The 18,949-nt window shown below is 34.4% G+C and overlaps 3 protein-coding genes, 1 long non-coding RNA gene, 1 other non-coding gene and 1 pseudogene across 6 annotated transcripts; 1 reads left to right on the top strand and 5 right to left on the bottom strand.

Moving 5' to 3' along the window:
• Positions 1,422 to 1,493, bottom strand: TRNAW-CCA. Its single transcript has one exon. It is a non-coding gene; the product is annotated as a tRNA-Trp (tRNA).
• Positions 1,431 to 4,401, top strand: LOC107609588 (protein MULTIPLE CHLOROPLAST DIVISION SITE 1). Its single transcript, XM_016311590.2, has 5 exons — positions 1,431 to 1,793; positions 1,893 to 2,108; positions 2,194 to 2,366; positions 2,765 to 3,152; positions 3,790 to 4,401. Exons 1-5 carry the CDS (start codon positions 1,749 to 1,751, stop codon positions 3,964 to 3,966), a joined length of 999 nt encoding a protein of 332 aa, XP_016167076.1. The 5' UTR covers positions 1,431 to 1,748; the 3' UTR covers positions 3,967 to 4,401.
• On the bottom strand, positions 4,901 to 17,633 carry LOC107609587 (monosaccharide-sensing protein 2). Of its 2 annotated transcripts, none has more exons than XM_016311588.2 (7): positions 17,621 to 17,633; positions 8,853 to 8,969; positions 8,486 to 8,605; positions 7,815 to 8,375; positions 6,339 to 7,261; positions 5,706 to 5,893; positions 4,901 to 5,598 (listed from the first exon to the last, which is right to left on the bottom strand). In XM_016311588.2, exons 3-7 carry the CDS (start codon positions 8,562 to 8,564, stop codon positions 5,154 to 5,156), a joined length of 2,196 nt encoding a protein of 731 aa, XP_016167074.1. In that variant the 5' UTR covers positions 8,565 to 8,605; positions 8,853 to 8,969; positions 17,621 to 17,633; the 3' UTR covers positions 4,901 to 5,153. The 2 variants fall into 2 exon arrangements, with proteins under 2 accessions (XP_016167074.1, XP_016167075.1); XM_016311589.2 differs by having other exon boundaries at positions 8,486 to 8,608; positions 17,621 to 17,631.
• LOC110262401 lies at positions 9,608 to 10,898 on the bottom strand (annotated as a pseudogene).
• Positions 11,094 to 13,159, bottom strand: LOC107607455. The gene is made up of 3 exons (XM_021107883.1): positions 12,763 to 13,159; positions 11,509 to 12,456; positions 11,094 to 11,302 (listed from the first exon to the last, which is right to left on the bottom strand). Exons 1-3 carry the CDS (start codon positions 13,157 to 13,159, stop codon positions 11,094 to 11,096), a joined length of 1,554 nt encoding a protein of 517 aa, XP_020963542.1.
• Positions 17,947 to 18,220, bottom strand: LOC110264678. The gene is made up of 2 exons (XR_002350852.1): positions 18,138 to 18,220; positions 17,947 to 18,003 (listed from the first exon to the last, which is right to left on the bottom strand). It is a non-coding gene; the product is annotated as an uncharacterized LOC110264678 (long non-coding RNA).

Genomic DNA, 18,949 nt, shown 5'->3' with positions numbered 1-18,949 from the left:
TTTGGTGTGTGTATATATATATATATATATATATATCTTGTTAATTTAATTATTACCTTGTGTATCCTGGAGCTATCTACAAGGTTTTATATATATTATGTCTTGTTCTGTCCGTGTGCCTATGCGTTTAGTTATCGTGTGTGAACGTTTTGTGTTTCGTAATTCTGTTTTATGTTTCAGCTTTATTCCTTCATCGGGCTTCTAGTTATATAAATTCTTGGACATATATTATATATTATAAGCTTTAGAACTGTCGTGGCACTTTCTTATCCTTTGCTTTACGGTTAGAGGTAAGGTTTAGGGTAACGGGGTGTTAAAACAAACTAAAAAGAAATCAAACATAAATCATGGCTCCATCGCGGACACCAAAAAAGGGATCAAAACTCATCCCCCCTCCATCCCCAACTCAATTTCCAAATACGAATTAAAGTTTTTTCCAACAGAAATTAACATACATAATCAACATATATAACAACAATATATTACAAAAAATTGAACAATCAACAATCTAACAGAAATCAAATAGAAATCAACATAGATTATCAACATCATTAACCAATTAATTCTAACTAAAGTACTAAATTATTAAAAATTTGAAAATTTAATAACTTAAAAAAATAAAAATACATACCTCGCTGATGCACCGCCGGCAGAAAAGAGGGAGACCGGAGAAGAAATTAATGCGACGACGACAACTGAATACACAACGGAGGTGACGAGCAGTAGCAGTAGCAGGTGGCGACGGACACATAGGAGCCGACAACGTTTGAAACTTCAAATGTTCGACTTCGATGGAGGTGGCGCTCGCTGTGGTGGGTGGTGCGGTTGCGAGACTGCGAGCAGGGTGAGGTGGCGTTGGCTGAACAGGCCTCTCTCACTCTCTCACACACTCAGTCTTAGACTCTCAGCTCTCAGGTGGTCTCTCTCATGGCCGAAAGAGAATGGGTTTGGATAACAAGAAAAGGGGATGGAAGCTTCGAGCTGCTAGGGTTTCTTTCGGCTCAAATTATTTTTTTTTAATCGAAACGACGTCGTTTCACGTGAAGGAAAAAAATATTTTCCAACCGATTCAAACTAAGTCTTGTCGATTCTAACAAAAAAAATGCCCGTACCATTATGTTATGTTTAAGGGTCGCTTAGAATTAAATTTAGATCAATGCAGGTCCAAGTTGTCAGCTCAAATTAGTTTTTTTTTTTCACGTGAAAAAAAAAATAAATATTTCGAATTGATCGGGGTTAAATCAAATCTGCCAGTTTACCGGTTTTAGTTAAACCCGACGACCGGTTCAAACTAAATCTTGTCGATTCTAGTCGATTCTAACCAAAAAAATGCCCATACCATTATGTTGTGTTTAAGGGGCCGCTTAGAATTAAATTTAGATCAAGTTGTATGATAGAGATTTGAGTATTTGTGCAAAAGATGAACCCGACGTGAATCGAACACGCAACCTTGTGATCTGGAGTCAGACGCGCTACCATTGCGCCACGGATCCTTTCCTGCTTCCTTGCTTAGGCGAATTTTTTGACAGCTTTAGACATTAATCTTTTTTTAAGAGGAAGAAAGAAAGTAACAATAATAATCAAAATCAGCGAGGCGGTTGCTTTACGAGTTTACTTTACCTAGTGGCTGGAGCTTCACGAAGAGGGAGTAATGTAATGGAATGGAACTTTGATATTGAAGCAGAAATTGGCCGCCATTGATTTATTCACTGAGTTCAGAGAGGTTAGAGCACATCACATCTCATATCATGGCTTCAATTTGGACACTGCAGTTTCGGACTCTTTCTGTTCCCGTAAGTTCTCTTCTAAACCCTACTTCACTTCACTTCACTTCATTTCCCTGTTATTTCGTTTTATTGAGTTGTAATCAATTGTTCACACATTGTATGTAGCCCTCCATCGTCATCTGTAGGAGCAGCAACAACAGTCATGGCAGTGGCGGTGGCAGTGGTGTTCGTATAATTAGGAACGGAATCTCCAAATGGTGCTCCCTAATCACCACTCGCAGCAACCAGCTCAGACAAGACTCCGTTAATTCCGTTGCAAAATTCCACAATCACCTCTTTACTTCCATCCTCAATCCTCCGCCTCCTCCTCTTTCCTTTCTGGTAAGCTTTCCTTCCCCGCTCATAACTTCAATTTATTATTAATATTTTGAAAGATTGAAAAAAAAATGCAAATTTGGACCACCAGGTTAATGGAGACGGTGGAATGAAGTATCCGATTTGGATGTGCGTTGTGGCTCTTGTTTTGTTTTTGGGAGTGAGAGCATTTGCAGAGAGAGTATTCTCCCAAAGAAACCACCGCCCTGGCTCCGTAGCTGATCTTGTCAGGCGTGGCCAACTCAGATCCGATAGAAGAGGCATGTATGATGTCTATCCTTATCACTTTTTTCAATTTTTAAAAATTGATTAATTATCTAGCTTCTTACTCTGGATTATGAAATTAGATTAGTTAATAGGTTGTAGTGAGACTGAATATATTGTCCTCGTGTCAAGAATCATAAGCTTTTTAGGTGAATGCTCAAAATTGATCAACCCTAGGGATTTGATAATGTGTCGTAATGGCAAGATTTCAATTCCTTATTCTTGCAGCCATAGTCTATTCTTTATTATAATGTTTATAATCAACTCTTACAAAAGCTTAAGCTATTAGGTAAAGCAACATGAATAACATCTAACATTATATAGCACACGGTTTGTCTGATTATGCCGATAATTTCTTTTGCCTATATTATTGACATTTTTTACATGCGTATTTTCAGTTCTAGGCCTCTTAAGTATGAAGACCCGTTCAATAATCCAATGGTCAAGGTTGGTAAAAGCAACTCGACTGTTGAAATGTGTGGCAAGGTTTATCGTTTAGCACCTGTTACACTCACCGAAGAGCAACAAGCCATCCACCAGAGAAGGAGATCACGCGCATACCAGTGGAAGCGACCAACCATGTTCCTTAGGGAAGGAGACACTGTTCCTCCAGATGCTGATCCTGATACAATCAGGTGGATTCCTGCAAATCATCCCTTTGCAACCACAGCCACTGATCTTGACGAGGACCTAGCCCAAAACAATGTGTATCAAAAGCATGGAGTTCCTTTCCGTATTCAGGCTGAGCATGAAGCGCTGCAAAGAAAGCTTGAAGCTCTACAAAATGTAAGCCTTGTGGTACTTGGTAGCATTTTGGAACTTTAATCACCTTATTGAATATAGAGTAAATGAACAAAAGTACCCATGATAGAGTTTGGCGTGGACAAAAGTACGTATCAAAGTATTCTCGAAATATTGTTTTCGATGGACAAAAGTATCATGCCATTAGTGGGTTTGGAATGTCTGGGGTGTAATTTTGTCCATCAAAATCAATCTTTCAAATATACTTTGATATTTATGAACTTTGGTATGTATTTTTGTCCACTCCAAACCCTTTCATGTGTACTTTTGTCCATTTACTCTTGAATATATTAATATAATCTCATAAATCTTCAGCTAGCGTAGCCAACTCTTCAATGTTCTTATCCTGTCATATACCCAAATATGAAGCTGAGCAAAAATAGATACTCTCGAATCTTTAGATATTTAGTTTGATCTAATCAGAATTAGTTCTGGGTACAAATACACCATGGTACAAGAATACGTGAGCCAAATAGTCAAACCAAGTTTAGTTTATTTAGCAGCATGAATGAACATGTTAATTTTTGGTGTTTTGAATATGATGCTGAAGTTGGCTTTTGGTTGACTCTATATTTTCGAACTCATGTGCACTACATAAAATCTATGTTCATGAATTTTGCAGGAGCAAAAACTAAAGAAAGTAGTAATAGATCCCGCCACTGCTAGAGAATTTGAGAGGCCATTCAACTCCCATGCAGAGAAGAGCTCTGTAAACAATCAAGTGCCTGAGTCCAAGCCCTCCAAATCAGATATTGGCTTAAATAGTTTGGAAGGTAAATCATCTTCCCAAGAAGATTAGAGTCTTTAAATGATGGACACAGCTTCTGCTTACATTGTTTTCCGAGTTAAATTTTCTCTCTGGCGGGCTATGAATCTCCATGACAACATATATGGGAAGTGGCCAAAATTTTTGCACTATTCAAATATTCATCGAGGTACTTTGTGACTGTGAATTTGTAAAGATGAGCACTGTAAATATTAATTTAATTGCTGCACATTGTCGAGCTATGCTGTTGCTGTTTCACCTTTTACGTCAGATAATTGTGAGAGACTAAGGGGGAAAGACCATTTTTACAGTGTTGTCGTCGTATATCTTGATGCGTACACACCCGAGAGGAAAAACTAGAAAGAATGAGAACATGTGTAACATTGAGTGTTTTTAATGCGAATTCTCGTGCCTAGTAACTTGGCTTTGCATTAAAATTGTCGCTGTTTGTAACATATTTAAGAATAACGAATTAACTCGATTAAGCATGAGAATTCCTGGAAAGTTGGGAATAAATGCACTTACTCCATTGTTGACACGGAATTAGCGTTAGTGGAAGCAGACCGCATATGTTGTAAAATGGGTGATGTTCAATCAAAGAACATTTAAGCATAATAAAAATACTATCATGTTATTCATTTTTTCACTTTAAATTATTTTTATCTAAAAGATCAAAGGTACTTTATTATTTATATATAACAGATTTCGTTAATACTCGGGAAAATTAAAGATTTTAATGTATTTAGTTCAATACATTCAAGACTACCAAGTTTTATTTTTGTAAAACAAAAAAGATTTTATTGGCAGATTCTTTTATAAAGTTCCTTTAGGACAGTCCGATCAAAACCCATGGAGGAATAATATTGGAAAAGATGCCAACAGAGCAAGACATAGCAATTTAACTAATGAGTCTTAATGACCAAAAAAACAAAAGGAAACTAATGAGTCTCCTACTTTTTAATACTCGGGATCAGCATTATGCACTTGGACACAGTGCACCTCTCGAATAAATTTATTATAAACACACAGACTTGAAATCAAAAGCTTTATCACTATAAAATGCAAAATTTTAGTATACGAGAGAAGAAAAAATACATCCATATGCTTGATAACCAGAACATATTCTCCTCCAATTAAAAACTTAATGACAAGCAAAATCTATAAACATGAGAGATTTTGGCTTTTGCCACAAACATAGCAGATGTATACAACGAATCCCGTCACTCATTCTTGGCAGCAACAGCCTGCTTAGAACCAACAGCAAAGAATTCCGTGATGACTTCAAGGGGCATGCCCTTTGTTTCAGGGACCTTCAAAAACACAAATATCCACGAGATCAAACACACAACCGCATAAATGCCAAAGATTCCACTGAGTCCTATAGTACTGAGCATCACGGGGAGCGTGTATGTCACTATGATATCTCCGATCCAGAACACCAAAGCGCATATGGCAATGCAGAGCCCACGCACCCTTGTCGGAAAGATCTCTGAGCAAAGGATGTTTGGAACCGGTCCATAAGCCATCACAAAGCAACAGAAGTAAACAACAACGCATACAGTTGAGATTGCTGCATGGACAACACTGCCAAAATTTACGACGCTCCCAATGACCAAAATGATGAGTGACACTATCAGCACTGGAATTGTAGTGAGCAGCAGCTGCCTGCAATATTAGGGGTTGTGTAATGAGAACAAATCAAGTTGAACAAAACAAGATACTAAACATGTAGCTTTTTCAAAGACATTGACATTAATTTAGAGAAAACATACCTTCTGCCAGAAACATCCATGAGCCTCATCGCTATGGCTATACACGGAAGCATCAACAAGGTTGTTAAAGCACTGATAAGGAAAGATGCAGACTCTGAGCCGATGCCCAAATCGGCAAGGAGAACTTCAACGCCGGCCTCTGAAAGGATTTGAGGAGTGTAATATAGAACACCATTTATACCAGAAAACTGCACATCCAATATAGAAGTTGGTGTTAGTTATTGATAACAGACATAGACCACCAAGTTAATGCTGAAAGCTGGAATAGCAAACTAGAAATCCAGACAGGAAGAATAAGGTCAAACAACAACAATATATATTTCTCTTACTAATGAATACAAGAAAGCATATTTCTAAATCACTCCTCAAACTGTCTGATTAGGTAAGAATGCTGATCTTAAAGTTTCTACTACTATTTTATCACAGCACATCCTGAAATCTTGAATGTCAACATCTTTCGAAAAATTATGTTTGATGTTTTCTTTTTGTAAATTATTAAAGCCAAAACCAAGCAGTCCACAAGCGATTGTACATTCAAGTGCTAGAGCCTAGAATGAAATACCATGTCAAGAAAGCATTATCTTATTAACCGTGCAAAGGCAGAAGATAACTATAAAAGGAACCACATATTACCTGCTGAAGTAGTTGTATTCCAATTCCAACAACCAATGCATGCTTAACGCCTGGTTCGAGAAGAGCTTTCCAAATTGGCCCCTTTGACGCGGTCTCAGATGGGTGAACCATTGCAGGGCCAACTGGCTGCCCACCAATAAGCTCCTTGGAGTAAAGAGCAGGCTGGCTTACCAATGCAGCAGCCTGGACAAAGTCACCTTCGCCAGGAATCGACACAACAGATCCTTTAGTTGGGACTGGACCGGTCTCCTGGTGCAAGTAAATCCTTTTAAACCCTCCTTCCTTTTTCCCATCCTCACCTTTCTCATTCCATTTCCATGCTAGTTGCCAGCCACCGCCAATACCAGTGCTACCAACTGGTTCACCTTGCATGAGACTACTGTGACGTCTCATGCTGCTCAGTATACTGCCATGGGAAGGAGGAGGTGGCATTTCCTTTTCGATGCTTGTTGTTTGACGCGAGATCAAGGGACTTTGCAGATTGTCATCGGAGTCTCCACCCGCTTCTGATGCGTACTCCTCGCCTTCTCTTTGTAGGCTCTCCTCGTCCCACTGTTCATTTTTGGCATGAGGATCAGCTGTGCTGAACATGCTTCCAAAATGTGGAAATAGGGTGCTGCGCATGCTTCCTTGTTCAGGGAGCTTCTCATGAACGCTGCCAAATAGGGTCACAACAGGGTCCATGAGAGGCATGCTTTGGTTGACAATGCTTCCATGGCGTGACACGAGACCCAGAGAACTCTGTCCAGTAACAGGTTTTGCTAACCACGAGAGGCCAGCTTGGGATCCGTATAATCGAACTTTGTCTTTCTCTGCTGTTTGTATTTGACCTTCTCCATCCTCATCTGCAGGGCCTATTATATACTCTTCTATAGTTGTATCACCTCCAACCCCAAGACCTTCAACCAGCAATGCCATCTCACCTGTATAAAGTAACAAATTCACAAAATGATTGATCGTAACAGATGAAAAAGGTAAGAGAATATGCAATGAAATGAATTACACGCAATAAAGCAGTTACAAGATACGATGAGAGCAAAATTTATGACAATTAAGAAGGTTGTATTGTAATGAAAAAACTGGAGCATCCATGTATTACTAACCCAGAGTGTTTCAGGATAACAATAATCACACTTTGCATGTCATAGTCAAGTAAGCAAGCATATATATGATACAACTGCCCCCTAATCATTTCAACATACAGCTTGAGATTTCAATGGATTAAGTCCATAGTAAATTTCATCTATTATCTCCTATAACAGTTAACATTTGTCCAATTCCTACATAAACTCAACAAGATGGTTTAAAATTGTTATTGCTAGGCGTATCGAGGCATCAATTGTTGCCTCATCAGCTGTATTTTCCTTTGATTTTTTGAAATACAATCATTGCTACAATTGTTGCAAGGCTATCACAATTCAAATCCATCAAGATCTCTGCAGAATCATAATTCAAATGGGTTTAAGACAGGGTTACCGGCCACATCTTCCCTGCCGCGCAATCTTTGGAGAACCTTTTTAGCCTCAAGCATCTTCCCTTTGCTGACGAGCCACCGGGGAGACTCCGGCAAGAAAAGGATTGTCAACAGGAAATAAATAAGAGAAGGAATGGAAAGAATCCCAAGCATTACTCTCCAGTTAGGAGAGGCACTGAATGAGAACCAGAAAACCAGACAATAGGACAGAAACATGCCCCCAGAACCACTGAATTGGGGAAGTGTATTCAAGGATCCCCTAATCTCAGATGGGGCAGTCTCAGATATATAAACAGGAACAAGAGTAACAGCAAGACCAATCCCAAACCCATCAAGTAACCTTGCCAGGCACAACACATACACATTAGGGGACCATAGCATCACCAAACTACCCAAAAAATAGAGCAATGATGAGATTATCAACATGGGCCTGCGCCCAAGCCAATCCGAGATGGGACCGGAGCACGTCGTGATCACGGTCGCTCCGATGAGGGACATGGCCACCACAAGCCCTTCCACAGTTGTTTGCAAAGCAAGGTCTTTCTTAATGTAAACAACGGCACCTAAAACATAATAAAAGGGAACAATAACACAGTATCAGCCGAAATTGAAGATTGATTATGTCAGATCAGGCAAAAGGGGCATGCTAATGAAGTGAATCTGAGTGTGTTACCAGCAATAGTAGCATTATCCCATCCTTGAAGAAAATTGCCTATGGAAGCGGCAATAGCCACCAGTACTGCACCTTTCATCTTTCTCTGGAATTCAAATTGCGAACTTCAAAGGGAAGAACCTGCTTAAGTAAGGAAGGAACAAAAATCATGGGATAGAAAAAAGGAAAAACAATAAACAAAAATTGGGCAAAAAAAACTTAGAGAAGAGCAATGAATAGAGGTACAGGTAGTTGAGACTACGAGAGGGGTGAGGTTGATTGAGTATCTATCTAGCTATCAATAATTCAATTGAATTGAATCCAATTTTGGTGAAAGTAACATAAAACCAATCATCTCCTTCAACTTGACACTAACCAATTAAATTACCTGAATAAACAGATCTCTAATCAAACGCAGTGTCCCACTACACCAACAGATAGAGAGAGATAGATAGAAAGATGGAAAGGGAAAAAAAAGGAAGAAAAAAGAGGTTTTGAAATAATACTTTATCCTTCAAAAAATTTAAATTAGTAACTTTTTTTAAAAATTTTCAATTTAAATTATATCTCATTTAAATTTTAAATTGCTATGATTGAAATCGTATTGAGTTAATGTTTTTTAATCCAATTTTCTTTAAGTAACTGCAATTTGTATAATATTAATTTGAATTTATTTTTTACTAGTGTTAAATCCGTGCGATGCACGGGCTTATATTTAAATTTGATAAGTTAAATTAAAAATAATATTTTATAACCATATATTTTTTAAATTTAGTATAACACTATCATCGTCGTTATATAATAAACGTGTTAAATATGTTGTTTTATCTTTATTCAAAGTAAAATATAAATAGAAGAATTTGAAGTTTCTAATATTCTTGAACCATAAGGAGGGAGACATGAAAAAAATAAGAACATATATAACTGTAATAATAGCATGTTAATTTTACACTAAATTTTATATCAAAAAGCTAATAAAAATTTATCGATCGATAATCTAGTATCTTACTAACTTCATTAGAAAAGCAATTGGCATAGGATGTTGTGCTCCTTGTTACACATTTCATTTCAAATCTAAAAAAAGAGTTATAGATAAATTAGTTATATCTATAGTAAATATTTGTACAAAAGTATAAATCATAACATGCTATTAAAATAAAAATAATATTATTCTTACCTAAATATTATTAAAAACCTCTTTGAACACGACATTTGTTGTTGATGACTTTGGATTGCCGTCTTCGTCTAGAATTAAAACCCTAAAGCCACTGCGACTCTTAACTCTTGACAAAGCAACATAAAGTTGTCCATGGGTAAACACTGATTTTGGCAAATAAAGCCTTACATGTGATAATGATTGACCCTGACTCCTGTTAATGGTCATTGCAAAGTATACTGTTAATGGAAATTTTCTCCGTTGGAACTTAAATGGCAATCCTGAATCTGAAGGGATCAAGTTCATTCTTGGAATGTACACTTTATCTCCAATATTTCTACCGGTCACTACCATCGCTCCATATACGTTGCTACCAAGTTCGTTAACTATTAATCTTGTCCCGTTGCATAAACCTTAAGTCTGGTCTATATTTCGCAGTAGCATTACAGCGACTCTTGGCTTCAAAGTCAACTTGTGATTGGGTAGTCCCGAACATTTGATGTCATTTATGAACTCTGGTGTGAACCACTCTTGTTGTACATCTTCATTCTCATCAGCTTGACATGTTGTCTCAGAGCTCAAATACTCCTTTTCCATCCCTGGAAAGATTGTCAAGACAAAATCGTTTACCTTCTCGACACTCTCAAGTGTGGGGGCAAGAATTGCCCTACTCTGAAAATACCTGTAATCTGACATGTTTTGCAACAAATTTGGATATGCAAAGTCTACCAAATGAGAGAGAGGGTCATCAGTAGTTATAATCAATAGATCATCTGGAATTTCAACTTCTGATTCATCACCAACAACAGAGCCAATATTTCCATTTCCAACATCAAGTATCCAATTAGCAAATCTCTTCATTTCACCTTCATCTTGATCCGAAGAAGACATTAGAAGTCTCATATTCGTATGCAGTTTCAGAACCTTACAAAATGACCACAGATGGGATGAGTTAATAGTGGATGCCAATATATCGTGTCTACTTCCTTTCGGAATCACCGGAAGTATCTGTCTGAAATCACCTCCTAGAACAACAACCTTACCACTAAATGGTTGATGTGTCTTATGTTGATCGGTAACTGACATAAGATCCCTGAGCGTCCGATCAAGTGCTTCAAAGCACATTTTATTGAGCATTGGAGCTTCATCCCAAATTATTAAGCTACTTTGGATGAGCAGCTCAGCCTTCAAACTGCCATGCTTAATGTTGCAAGTAGATTCATCAGTAATTGTAATGGGTATTGAAAATCTAGAATGAGCCGTTCTGCCACCAGGTAGGAGTAAAGAAGCAATTCCATTGGATACGATATTAAAAACAATTTTTCCTCTAGACCGAATAGCAGAAGAAAGTCCATTCCAAATAAATATTTTACCACACCCACCATGCCCATAAACGAAGTAAAAACCACCAGAGTCTGTAATAACAGCATTGAGTATCTCATCAAATATTAACCTTTGCTCATGAGTCATCTTTTATTCCGTATATAAGTTTGTATGAGTCAACTCATTTGTGTCATATGCTAACTTCTCCTCTATTAGCTTATTCTGAAAAAGGCGAATATCAGACATCTCAGGATATGGCATTGATTGATAGTCTCTTAAAGATCTCGCATTGCTGTTGAATATCTTCTCAATCTCAATAAGGCAGAAATTTTTCAATTCGTCATCAGTCATGTTTAGTCCTAGCAAAAGCATATGGTGGTTTTATGAAATATTTAATAAGTAATTCAAAAATAAAACTATTAATATTATTAATAAAAATAAAGATAATAAGAGAATACAATCTTGATATAAAAAAAAGACATAGTAAAATACCTTGGTTTTTCAAAGCTTTTCTCCTCATATAGTATTCCATCATCTAATAATGTCCAAGTTGCATTCCAAATACGCTCTGGGTTGCTAATGCTATTAGATATCAGTAGCATCACAAATAGTCCCATGGAATAGCAAGCATCTTGGAAGCTAGAATATGTAATTCTATTAACTGTCCTAATAGACTCATATGTTGTGCAACCTCTCTGAACAGCTAACAAAATTCTCATATAATAAATATCACTTGTATCCAGTGAAACATAATTTAACCTCCCGATAGAATACCCTCTTTTGCGTGGATGACATTCCCTTGATTCTCTATCATAAACAAATTGATTTGGAAACTCAGCATACGTCAAAGTTTGACCTGCTTCAAAATTTTTATTGGCCTCCATCCATGCTAAGAACATCGTACATTTTTCTTCCTCTTCTTCCACGATTTCTTCAAGATCGTCATCATCTTTAAAGATGATATTTTGCTCTTCAGGCAAATGAAAGGTTAATCTCATCATTGAAGGCCACCTTTGATGAATATCATACGCTAAGGTTCTCCACACAGCCTCACATGCAGACAAATATCTGCAATCATAAAATTGTTTGATCTCATCAATAACCTGAGCATCCTCTCCACTGGAAGCTTCCTTTGTAACTCCAACTGCTACCCTGTCTGGACCTTTATTCACGTACTTGAACAAATATTTGATAGCATTCGATTTGTTGCAGTACTCTACATTAACATGCGCTTGATAAGACATCAGCAGATATGCATTGTATGGAACCACATTCCTATTATCCATATGGACTCCCTTCTTCTCAGTAACCACCCATGTGTCTCGTCTTCTATATGATGGGTATCCACTATCATCGATAACTGTGATTTTACTGAATGTCTTGGGATAATATTTGGTGCAGTACCCATCTTTCATGCAGGAAGATTTTGAGAATGCTCTACCACATGGTCCATAAATCATATATGTAGATACATCTCTAAAAAATTTTGGGTGCCGAACAGGATCTGGAAACTCTGAAGATATTAACTGATCAATTTGAGTTGTCGTTGTTATCTTATGGTCTCCACTTAACTATAAAAGAATGTGAGCATGTGGTAGACCTCTTTTTTGAAATTCCACCGTATACATCCCTTATACCAAAAAGATAAAAAAAATTTATTTGTTATATTTAAACTATCTATTTTATGTATGTGCTTTGATAAATTAAGGGTGATAATAAAAAATCAACAATATGTTAAGTAAGAAAATATTTTGCCATTTATTTTATAACAATCTAAAGGAATATTTCTCTAAAAATAAGGTTGGATGATGAGCAATACCTGCATCTAGCACTCCAAATGGAATTCCTTTCTTAAAATCCGAGATTATCATGTCAAGCTTAATTTTGAACACTCTACACGATATATCCAGCTGGTCTTCAACCTTTAAGTTCCTTAGATTGTTAACCCTGCCAATCTCTTGCCAACTCGAGTTACATGTCATTGTGATGAAGAGGTCTGGATATCCATATTTCTTACAAATTGACATAGCATCTTGACAATTATTAAACATGTATCTCAATCCACCAGTGAAGGATGCAGGTAGGATGATACGTTTACCTGCTTTAGAAGCACGTGTCTCACCCCTAACAACTGCATCTTGAATTCGTTTGTTTATATCACTCCTCACCTTGGTTTGGTTGTTTCGATAGTAGGTCAACCTTTGTGCTTCAATCATAGAAAATCAATCAACCAAGAACTGCTGAAATAATCTTCCACCATTGACAATGGTTGCATACTCGACCTTTCTCTCTTGTATTCTAAATGCTATGAACTCCCTTAAACTCACACGCTGTCTCTTTCTATTTTCATCAGCCCTATGAGATTCTCGCAAAGGAATGTCTTCTTGGTAGCCATCTTCACCGTAAGGAAACATCATAGGGTACTGAAGAGGAATAAATGCGGTGTGTGTCTCATGAATCCTTTGTAGATGTCCGGACTTTAATTGAACTATAATATCATGCCCTGCATCTCCATAATCAAAATCTCCTACTATTAAAGCTGCGACCTCGTTAGAAGATGGTAAATTATAGACTCTCGCGTCCTTTGATCTTTTCCGGTACAACCGTAGCCTTATATTTGCGATATCTCCTTGATTCAGGTAGTTTGTCACTATCCTAAATGTGTGAGCAAGAACATTATGTTGATCGATCATGTCCTTGAGATCTAGAACTAAGGATTGGTCAATGTTGTTGTTGGTTGTTCTTGAACTGTATATAACATCAATTGAAAAATATTAGTATTCATAATTAACCAAAATCAAAGTACGAACTACCTAAATATATTTTTAATTAGTTTGGAATGCATGATACAAACCTGAAAATCTCTATCCTGTTTGAGACCTCATTTTCTGTATCATAAATATATAACTGCGCGAATTTTGGTCTTTGTCCCTCAATTGGCACCAAGCTTCTAATTTTATGGTAGTTTTGTCCACTCACAATGAACTGAGGAGGACCTGTCCCATCATTGATGGAGGTCTCTATTTTACCTCCGAGGGACGTGAAGCAAAACATGCTATTATAAGTTCTTATATTATCCTTAAAGTATTTGCTTCTCTGGTCTGCTCCAGATATTAAACCTTGCAAGAGCTGAGGTGGACGTTGCAAAAAAGGCAGTTGTACCTTCCCTCGCATACAACATATTGAGAACTCAATATTGGATCCTGTTTTGGACTTCTTTGATCTCTCCTCATACCACATCATGGCGTCGTAATGCCGACAAAAAAATTATGGGTCACCAATATCTATCACATCTAATAATCACCAAGATAATAAATTATCTTTCAGTTATATCTGCAACAAATACTTTATATAAAAATATATCTTTCTTTCACCATGTTAAGTATAAAAATAATATTTATAAGAGATTACCGAAGACTGCAATTTATGGATTAAAAAGATGAGATCATATAATACAATTTTATTGTGCCAACCTCAAGGTTTAAGTTTTACATGCACGCTAATCAAACAATAAGAATTACAATAAATCAATGTTCAAATACAAAAATTATAATATATAACCATATCTTAGTTTGAATTTTAAAAACTTGAACACTAAACAATGATTTTTTGTTTATAAAAAGCATAACAATAGTAAATAATAAAGTGCTGATATTGCTATTTCTTAGATTACCTGTATTCTCAGCAACATCAAATATGGCTGGATATTCAATTTGCACAGAATCATCTAATATAGTCGTGTTTTCAGTAATATTCTCAACTTCAAAAATTTTTGAAAGATTTATAGTCAATTCCTTCAAGAATGTTTTTCTTTGTCTCAGGTATCTTCCTTTTTCAGCTATGCACACTTCTTCTAATTCTTTAGTATCTAAATTTGAATTAGATGTATTTGCTCCTGTAATCATTAGAGATAATAAATCAAGCACTTTATATTATAAATAAAGAAAAATGAATATATGTTAAATGTTTGAATCAGCCGAGTTATGAATATATATTATGAAAGTAGCATTAAAGATAAAAGAAGTAAAATTTTAGCTTTGTGATAATTACAATCTATCATGCTTATCTTACCATGTCTCTTTTGAAGTAGCATAATCTTCCTATTCAGTCTTGCATCCCTTTGCAATCTAATTCGATTTGTGTACTCCAATGAATCTATAATAAATATTTAGCATATACCAAAGATTGTTTTTAATAGACCAATTGAAAAGTTAAATGTTTGGTCTTTAAATAATAAAAGCATATTAACATACGCTGGCTTTGCAACTGGTCGATATTGTTTGATGTTTGTTGGAGCTGTTGTTGACTTGTCTGATGACATGGGCTATCATATGCTTCGCGTGTGATACCCGAATTACTAATATCACTAACATTAGAATATCATTCTTTTTCACCTACAAAGTGTAGATTAGTAGTTGGAGACCTTGATCAATATGGTATTGGGTTATTATCTAATAAGATAACTCGAGATATTAGTTTTGAACATATTTTCTATTAAAGTTTATAATTGAATAAATAGTAGGAAAATCAAAATACATAAAGTGCATGTAAATTCACATAAGCAAGTTCCAAAAAAAAATCATCCAAAAATCAACCTGTATTGATGCTATTTGTAATGTTCGACAACACCGATTGAAAATGCACACCATTGGAACCATCACTCGAATTTCCTGTAATTTTTTCATAAACAAATTTAGTAACATATTACGAAAACAATGTAAATTAATAATTTATTACTTGTCGATAGCTAAATAATATATAAAAAATATTGTATTTTATGGGCTTTCATTCGGCCAAAATACTCATGACATATTAGTTATTTTTTGTATGAAATCTACCTTGAATTGTGGTCCGCTTTGTATTTTCTTTGTCTTTTAATATCAAATTTCTCTTCAATCTTGCTTCTCTTTGGACTTCTTGCATCTTTTAATATATACCTGAAAATACCAAATAAATAAATTTTTTAACTAATTAAAAATATATATATACATTATACATAATACATTTTTATTATCAATTTTTTATATTATTAAAAAAAATAAAGTACACAGGAGTACACATATGACAGTGTTTGTTTTTGGTATACATGGCCATCAAAACATAGACACGGGAGTACAAAGGAGTATATGTATGGTGTTATTTACTGAGACAAAAATGATAAAAGACATGGTCATACACAAATACCCATTAAAAACATGTATTTTGTGTCTCTCTAAAACGTTGAGACACTAGTTTTTTTACAATTTTTTTTCATGTCTAACTTACCATATAGAATATGAAATTAGTGTCTTCTTATGTCTATGTAAAATCGCACATGTTTTATTTTTATTGGCTGCTTTAATTTTCTTTTTATTCTCATTTATTTAGTTACGTAAACATATTTTACGAAAAATAATATATATTTTTTTACAAAAGTATCTTTTTTCAAATAAATATAAGTTTAATCTCACGGTCAATAAATTTAACTTATAGTTAAAATCTTTTTTTTTTCATTTCCTTAAATAAAGAGATTGAAAATGAATAACTTATAAGTAAAAAGAGAGAAAAAGATGAAAGTACATCTATTGTTGTGCTGAGATAATAGCCTACCTATCCATAACAGAGATGGAGTATAGTGCTCAAACTCTGGGTTACTTTTTCGGAAATCTCCGCTAAGATTTAATCTAAGCGATCGGTCGAATATTGAGTTTCGAGCCGCTGGAATTGAATACTATAAAGTAAAGACTGAGGTGAACCCCGTCTTTTAGACTCTTACAAAATTGCGTAAAGAAAGAAAAAGAGAAGGGATGATTAATGTCTTCACACTCCATCCCTGTATCGGAGACCTTCTTTCGTCTACCCTTTCCTGGCTCAGGTTGATCTGGTTCACTCGTTGCATCAGACCTTCCGTCTTCTCTTTCCTCATCAGGATAGATCGAATCGAATGGGAAACCTAAGCGAATCCAAAATATCACTACAGACGGGGAAATTTCATCCATTTCAATTAGATGCCGGTTCTTTCCTGAAACCAGCAATCTAAAAAATAACAATGTAAATGAAGTAAACAGAAAAAGTTTATAAATGTGACAAATAAAAAAATTTAAATTTAAAAATCAAAACAGCTAAGAAGTCACTTAATTAGGAATTAGTATTAGAATTTTAAATTTCAAAATTTTAAATAGAATTTCCTAATTAGCTAGTATAAATTTTAAATTTTAAATAAAATTTTCTAATCAAACGTTCGTTGTCTATTAGAAATATAGAAATTTGTTAATTTAAAAATGATTTTTTTTTAGTTTCATCATAAACAGTATTAACTTTATTATACATTTTCTAAAATTTAAACAGTATTACATTTTTTAAAATAGTATAAATAACCTCACATCTTAATAAGACTGGTAATTCTATTTACTTTATTATAATCCTTTGTAATTAGTATAGTAGCTTATAAATTATATAAATTCTTAAAAAATATTCTCAAACCCAATTGCTTACTAAAAATTAAAAAAAAGTATATTTGAATTTAAATTTAAAATTCTAAACATAATACTTTAATTAAAAATTATAATTAGATTTTTTTAAAAATAAGTACACATTAAAAATTAATAACTAACTTAATTATATCAACAATAATTCAAAGAAGAAATTTATAACTTTATGACATTAAATACTAAATTAGAAATTAACAGAATATCAACTGTGTGAATCGAATTAAAAATAAAACTATAAATAATAACCAAATAACTTCAATTTAGATTTAAAAAAAATTCTAAATTTCAAACATAAAAATCGAAAAGAACAAAAAAAAAATAACAACTCAAGAAAAGACAATGTTTCTACCAAAACAAACATATGCTTGGCATTATTCTATTAGATAGATTCTAAAAGGGATTTCAAAACATGTGCATCCAAATTCTCAAGTTTCATTCTCAATCTTAATCTTCTTGCAAGTTGAGATATCTCCTTGCACCTTCGAATCTTCCGACTCCAAGGATAGTCGCTTGGTTGGTGTAATAGCATTTTCCAACACTTCGGATTCATCATTGTCCGCAACTTCATTAGAGAATTCAAGCAACAAATTCTGTACAAAATACCATGTTAAATTAAAGACTTCCTTCTCACCTTTGATTTTATCTCAATAATATTTTTTGAATAAAATAAAGATTTAACTTTTAGAAAACAAACAAACAAAAAATTTATTTTTTGAACAAATACCTTAGCACCTTCTACTTTCTCCCCTTCAATGATTGAGGATGCCTTTGAAATTGGAAGCAAACCACCGATATAGTTAACATCCTAAAATTATAATTAATTATTAATTATTATTTATAAATTAGATACTACTAATGACCAAAGAAGAGAAAAATAAACTGATTTTTAATAAAAAATACACTTATAATTACAGTTACAACGAATTTCAATTATTTTTTCTCAACTTTTTTTCAAAAAAGAAAATTACCATATCTAATTCTTTTAATTGCTCAATGGTTTTGCCAATGCAGCCTCATTTGGAATTCCGCCGATGTTACCTCTAGGTTCTTCAAATTTTACAAAGCTAGATAAATAAAAAAAAAAAAAAACTATGTTAGATAACACACACATAGTATGAAACTAAAGAATTAAAAAAAAAACCCACCTATTTTTAAATTGGATGACATTTGCATCTTTAAAATTGAAGAACATCTTTGTGCCACACATGGAATTTTGTAAAACAATCTTTTCTAAAAATTTTAATTTAATACAAAATGAGTAAAAATTCACATAAACAATAAGTAAAAGCTCACATATAAAAATATATTGTTAAAAATTATTGATAAATATTACCGTTATATAACTTCACTCTATCAAACTGTAAGACGACAACAGCTCCATCCTTATTGCCATCCCAAAAAAGCATTTAATTCATATACGTAGTTGCTAAAAAGTGCACACTCCATTATTTTTCTATATCAAATAGAATGTTTAATGTTAAATATATTTTTTTATAACAAAATAAACAAAAAATAATTATAACTCAAAAAGTAATT

The sequence above is a fragment of the Arachis ipaensis genome, chromosome B07 (assembly GCF_000816755.2).
Source record: "Arachis ipaensis cultivar K30076 chromosome B07, Araip1.1, whole genome shotgun sequence".
In the NCBI taxonomy this organism is placed as follows: domain Eukaryota; kingdom Viridiplantae; phylum Streptophyta; class Magnoliopsida; order Fabales; family Fabaceae; genus Arachis; species Arachis ipaensis.
The sequence above is the reverse complement of the archived record's forward strand: the minus strand, read 5'-3'. Positions and strand labels throughout refer to the sequence as shown.

Coding starts and splice junctions, on each gene's coding strand:
- LOC107609588 (XM_016311590.2), top strand. CDS start 1,749: ATGGCTTCAATTTGGACACTGCAGTTTCGGACTCTTTCTGTTCCC. Junction 2,109..2,193: donor CTCCTCCTCTTTCCTTTCTG/GTAAGCTTTCCT, acceptor TTGGACCACCAG/GTTAATGGAGACGGTGGAAT. Junction 3,153..3,789: donor AGCTTGAAGCTCTACAAAAT/GTAAGCCTTGTG, acceptor TGAATTTTGCAG/GAGCAAAAACTAAAGAAAGT.
- LOC107609587 (XM_016311588.2), bottom strand. CDS start 8,564: ATGAAAGGTGCAGTACTGGTGGCTATTGCCGCTTCCATAGGCAATTTT. Junction 8,376..8,485: donor GGATAATGCTACTATTGCTG/GTAACACACTCA, acceptor ATTATGTTTTAG/GTGCCGTTGTTTACATTAAG. Junction 5,894..6,338: donor GAATACAACTACTTCAGCAG/GTAATATGTGGT, acceptor TTGGATGTGCAG/TTTTCTGGTATAAATGGTGT.
- LOC107607455 (XM_021107883.1), bottom strand. CDS start 13,159: ATGATTGAAGCACAAAGGTTGACCTACTATCGAAACAACCAAACCAAG. Junction 12,457..12,762: donor ATTTGGAGTGCTAGATGCAG/GTATTGCTCATC, acceptor TAATATCTTCAG/AGTTTCCAGATCCTGTTCGG. Junction 11,303..11,508: donor TAGCATTAGCAACCCAGAGC/GTATTTGGAATG, acceptor TGCTTTTGCTAG/GACTAAACATGACTGATGAC.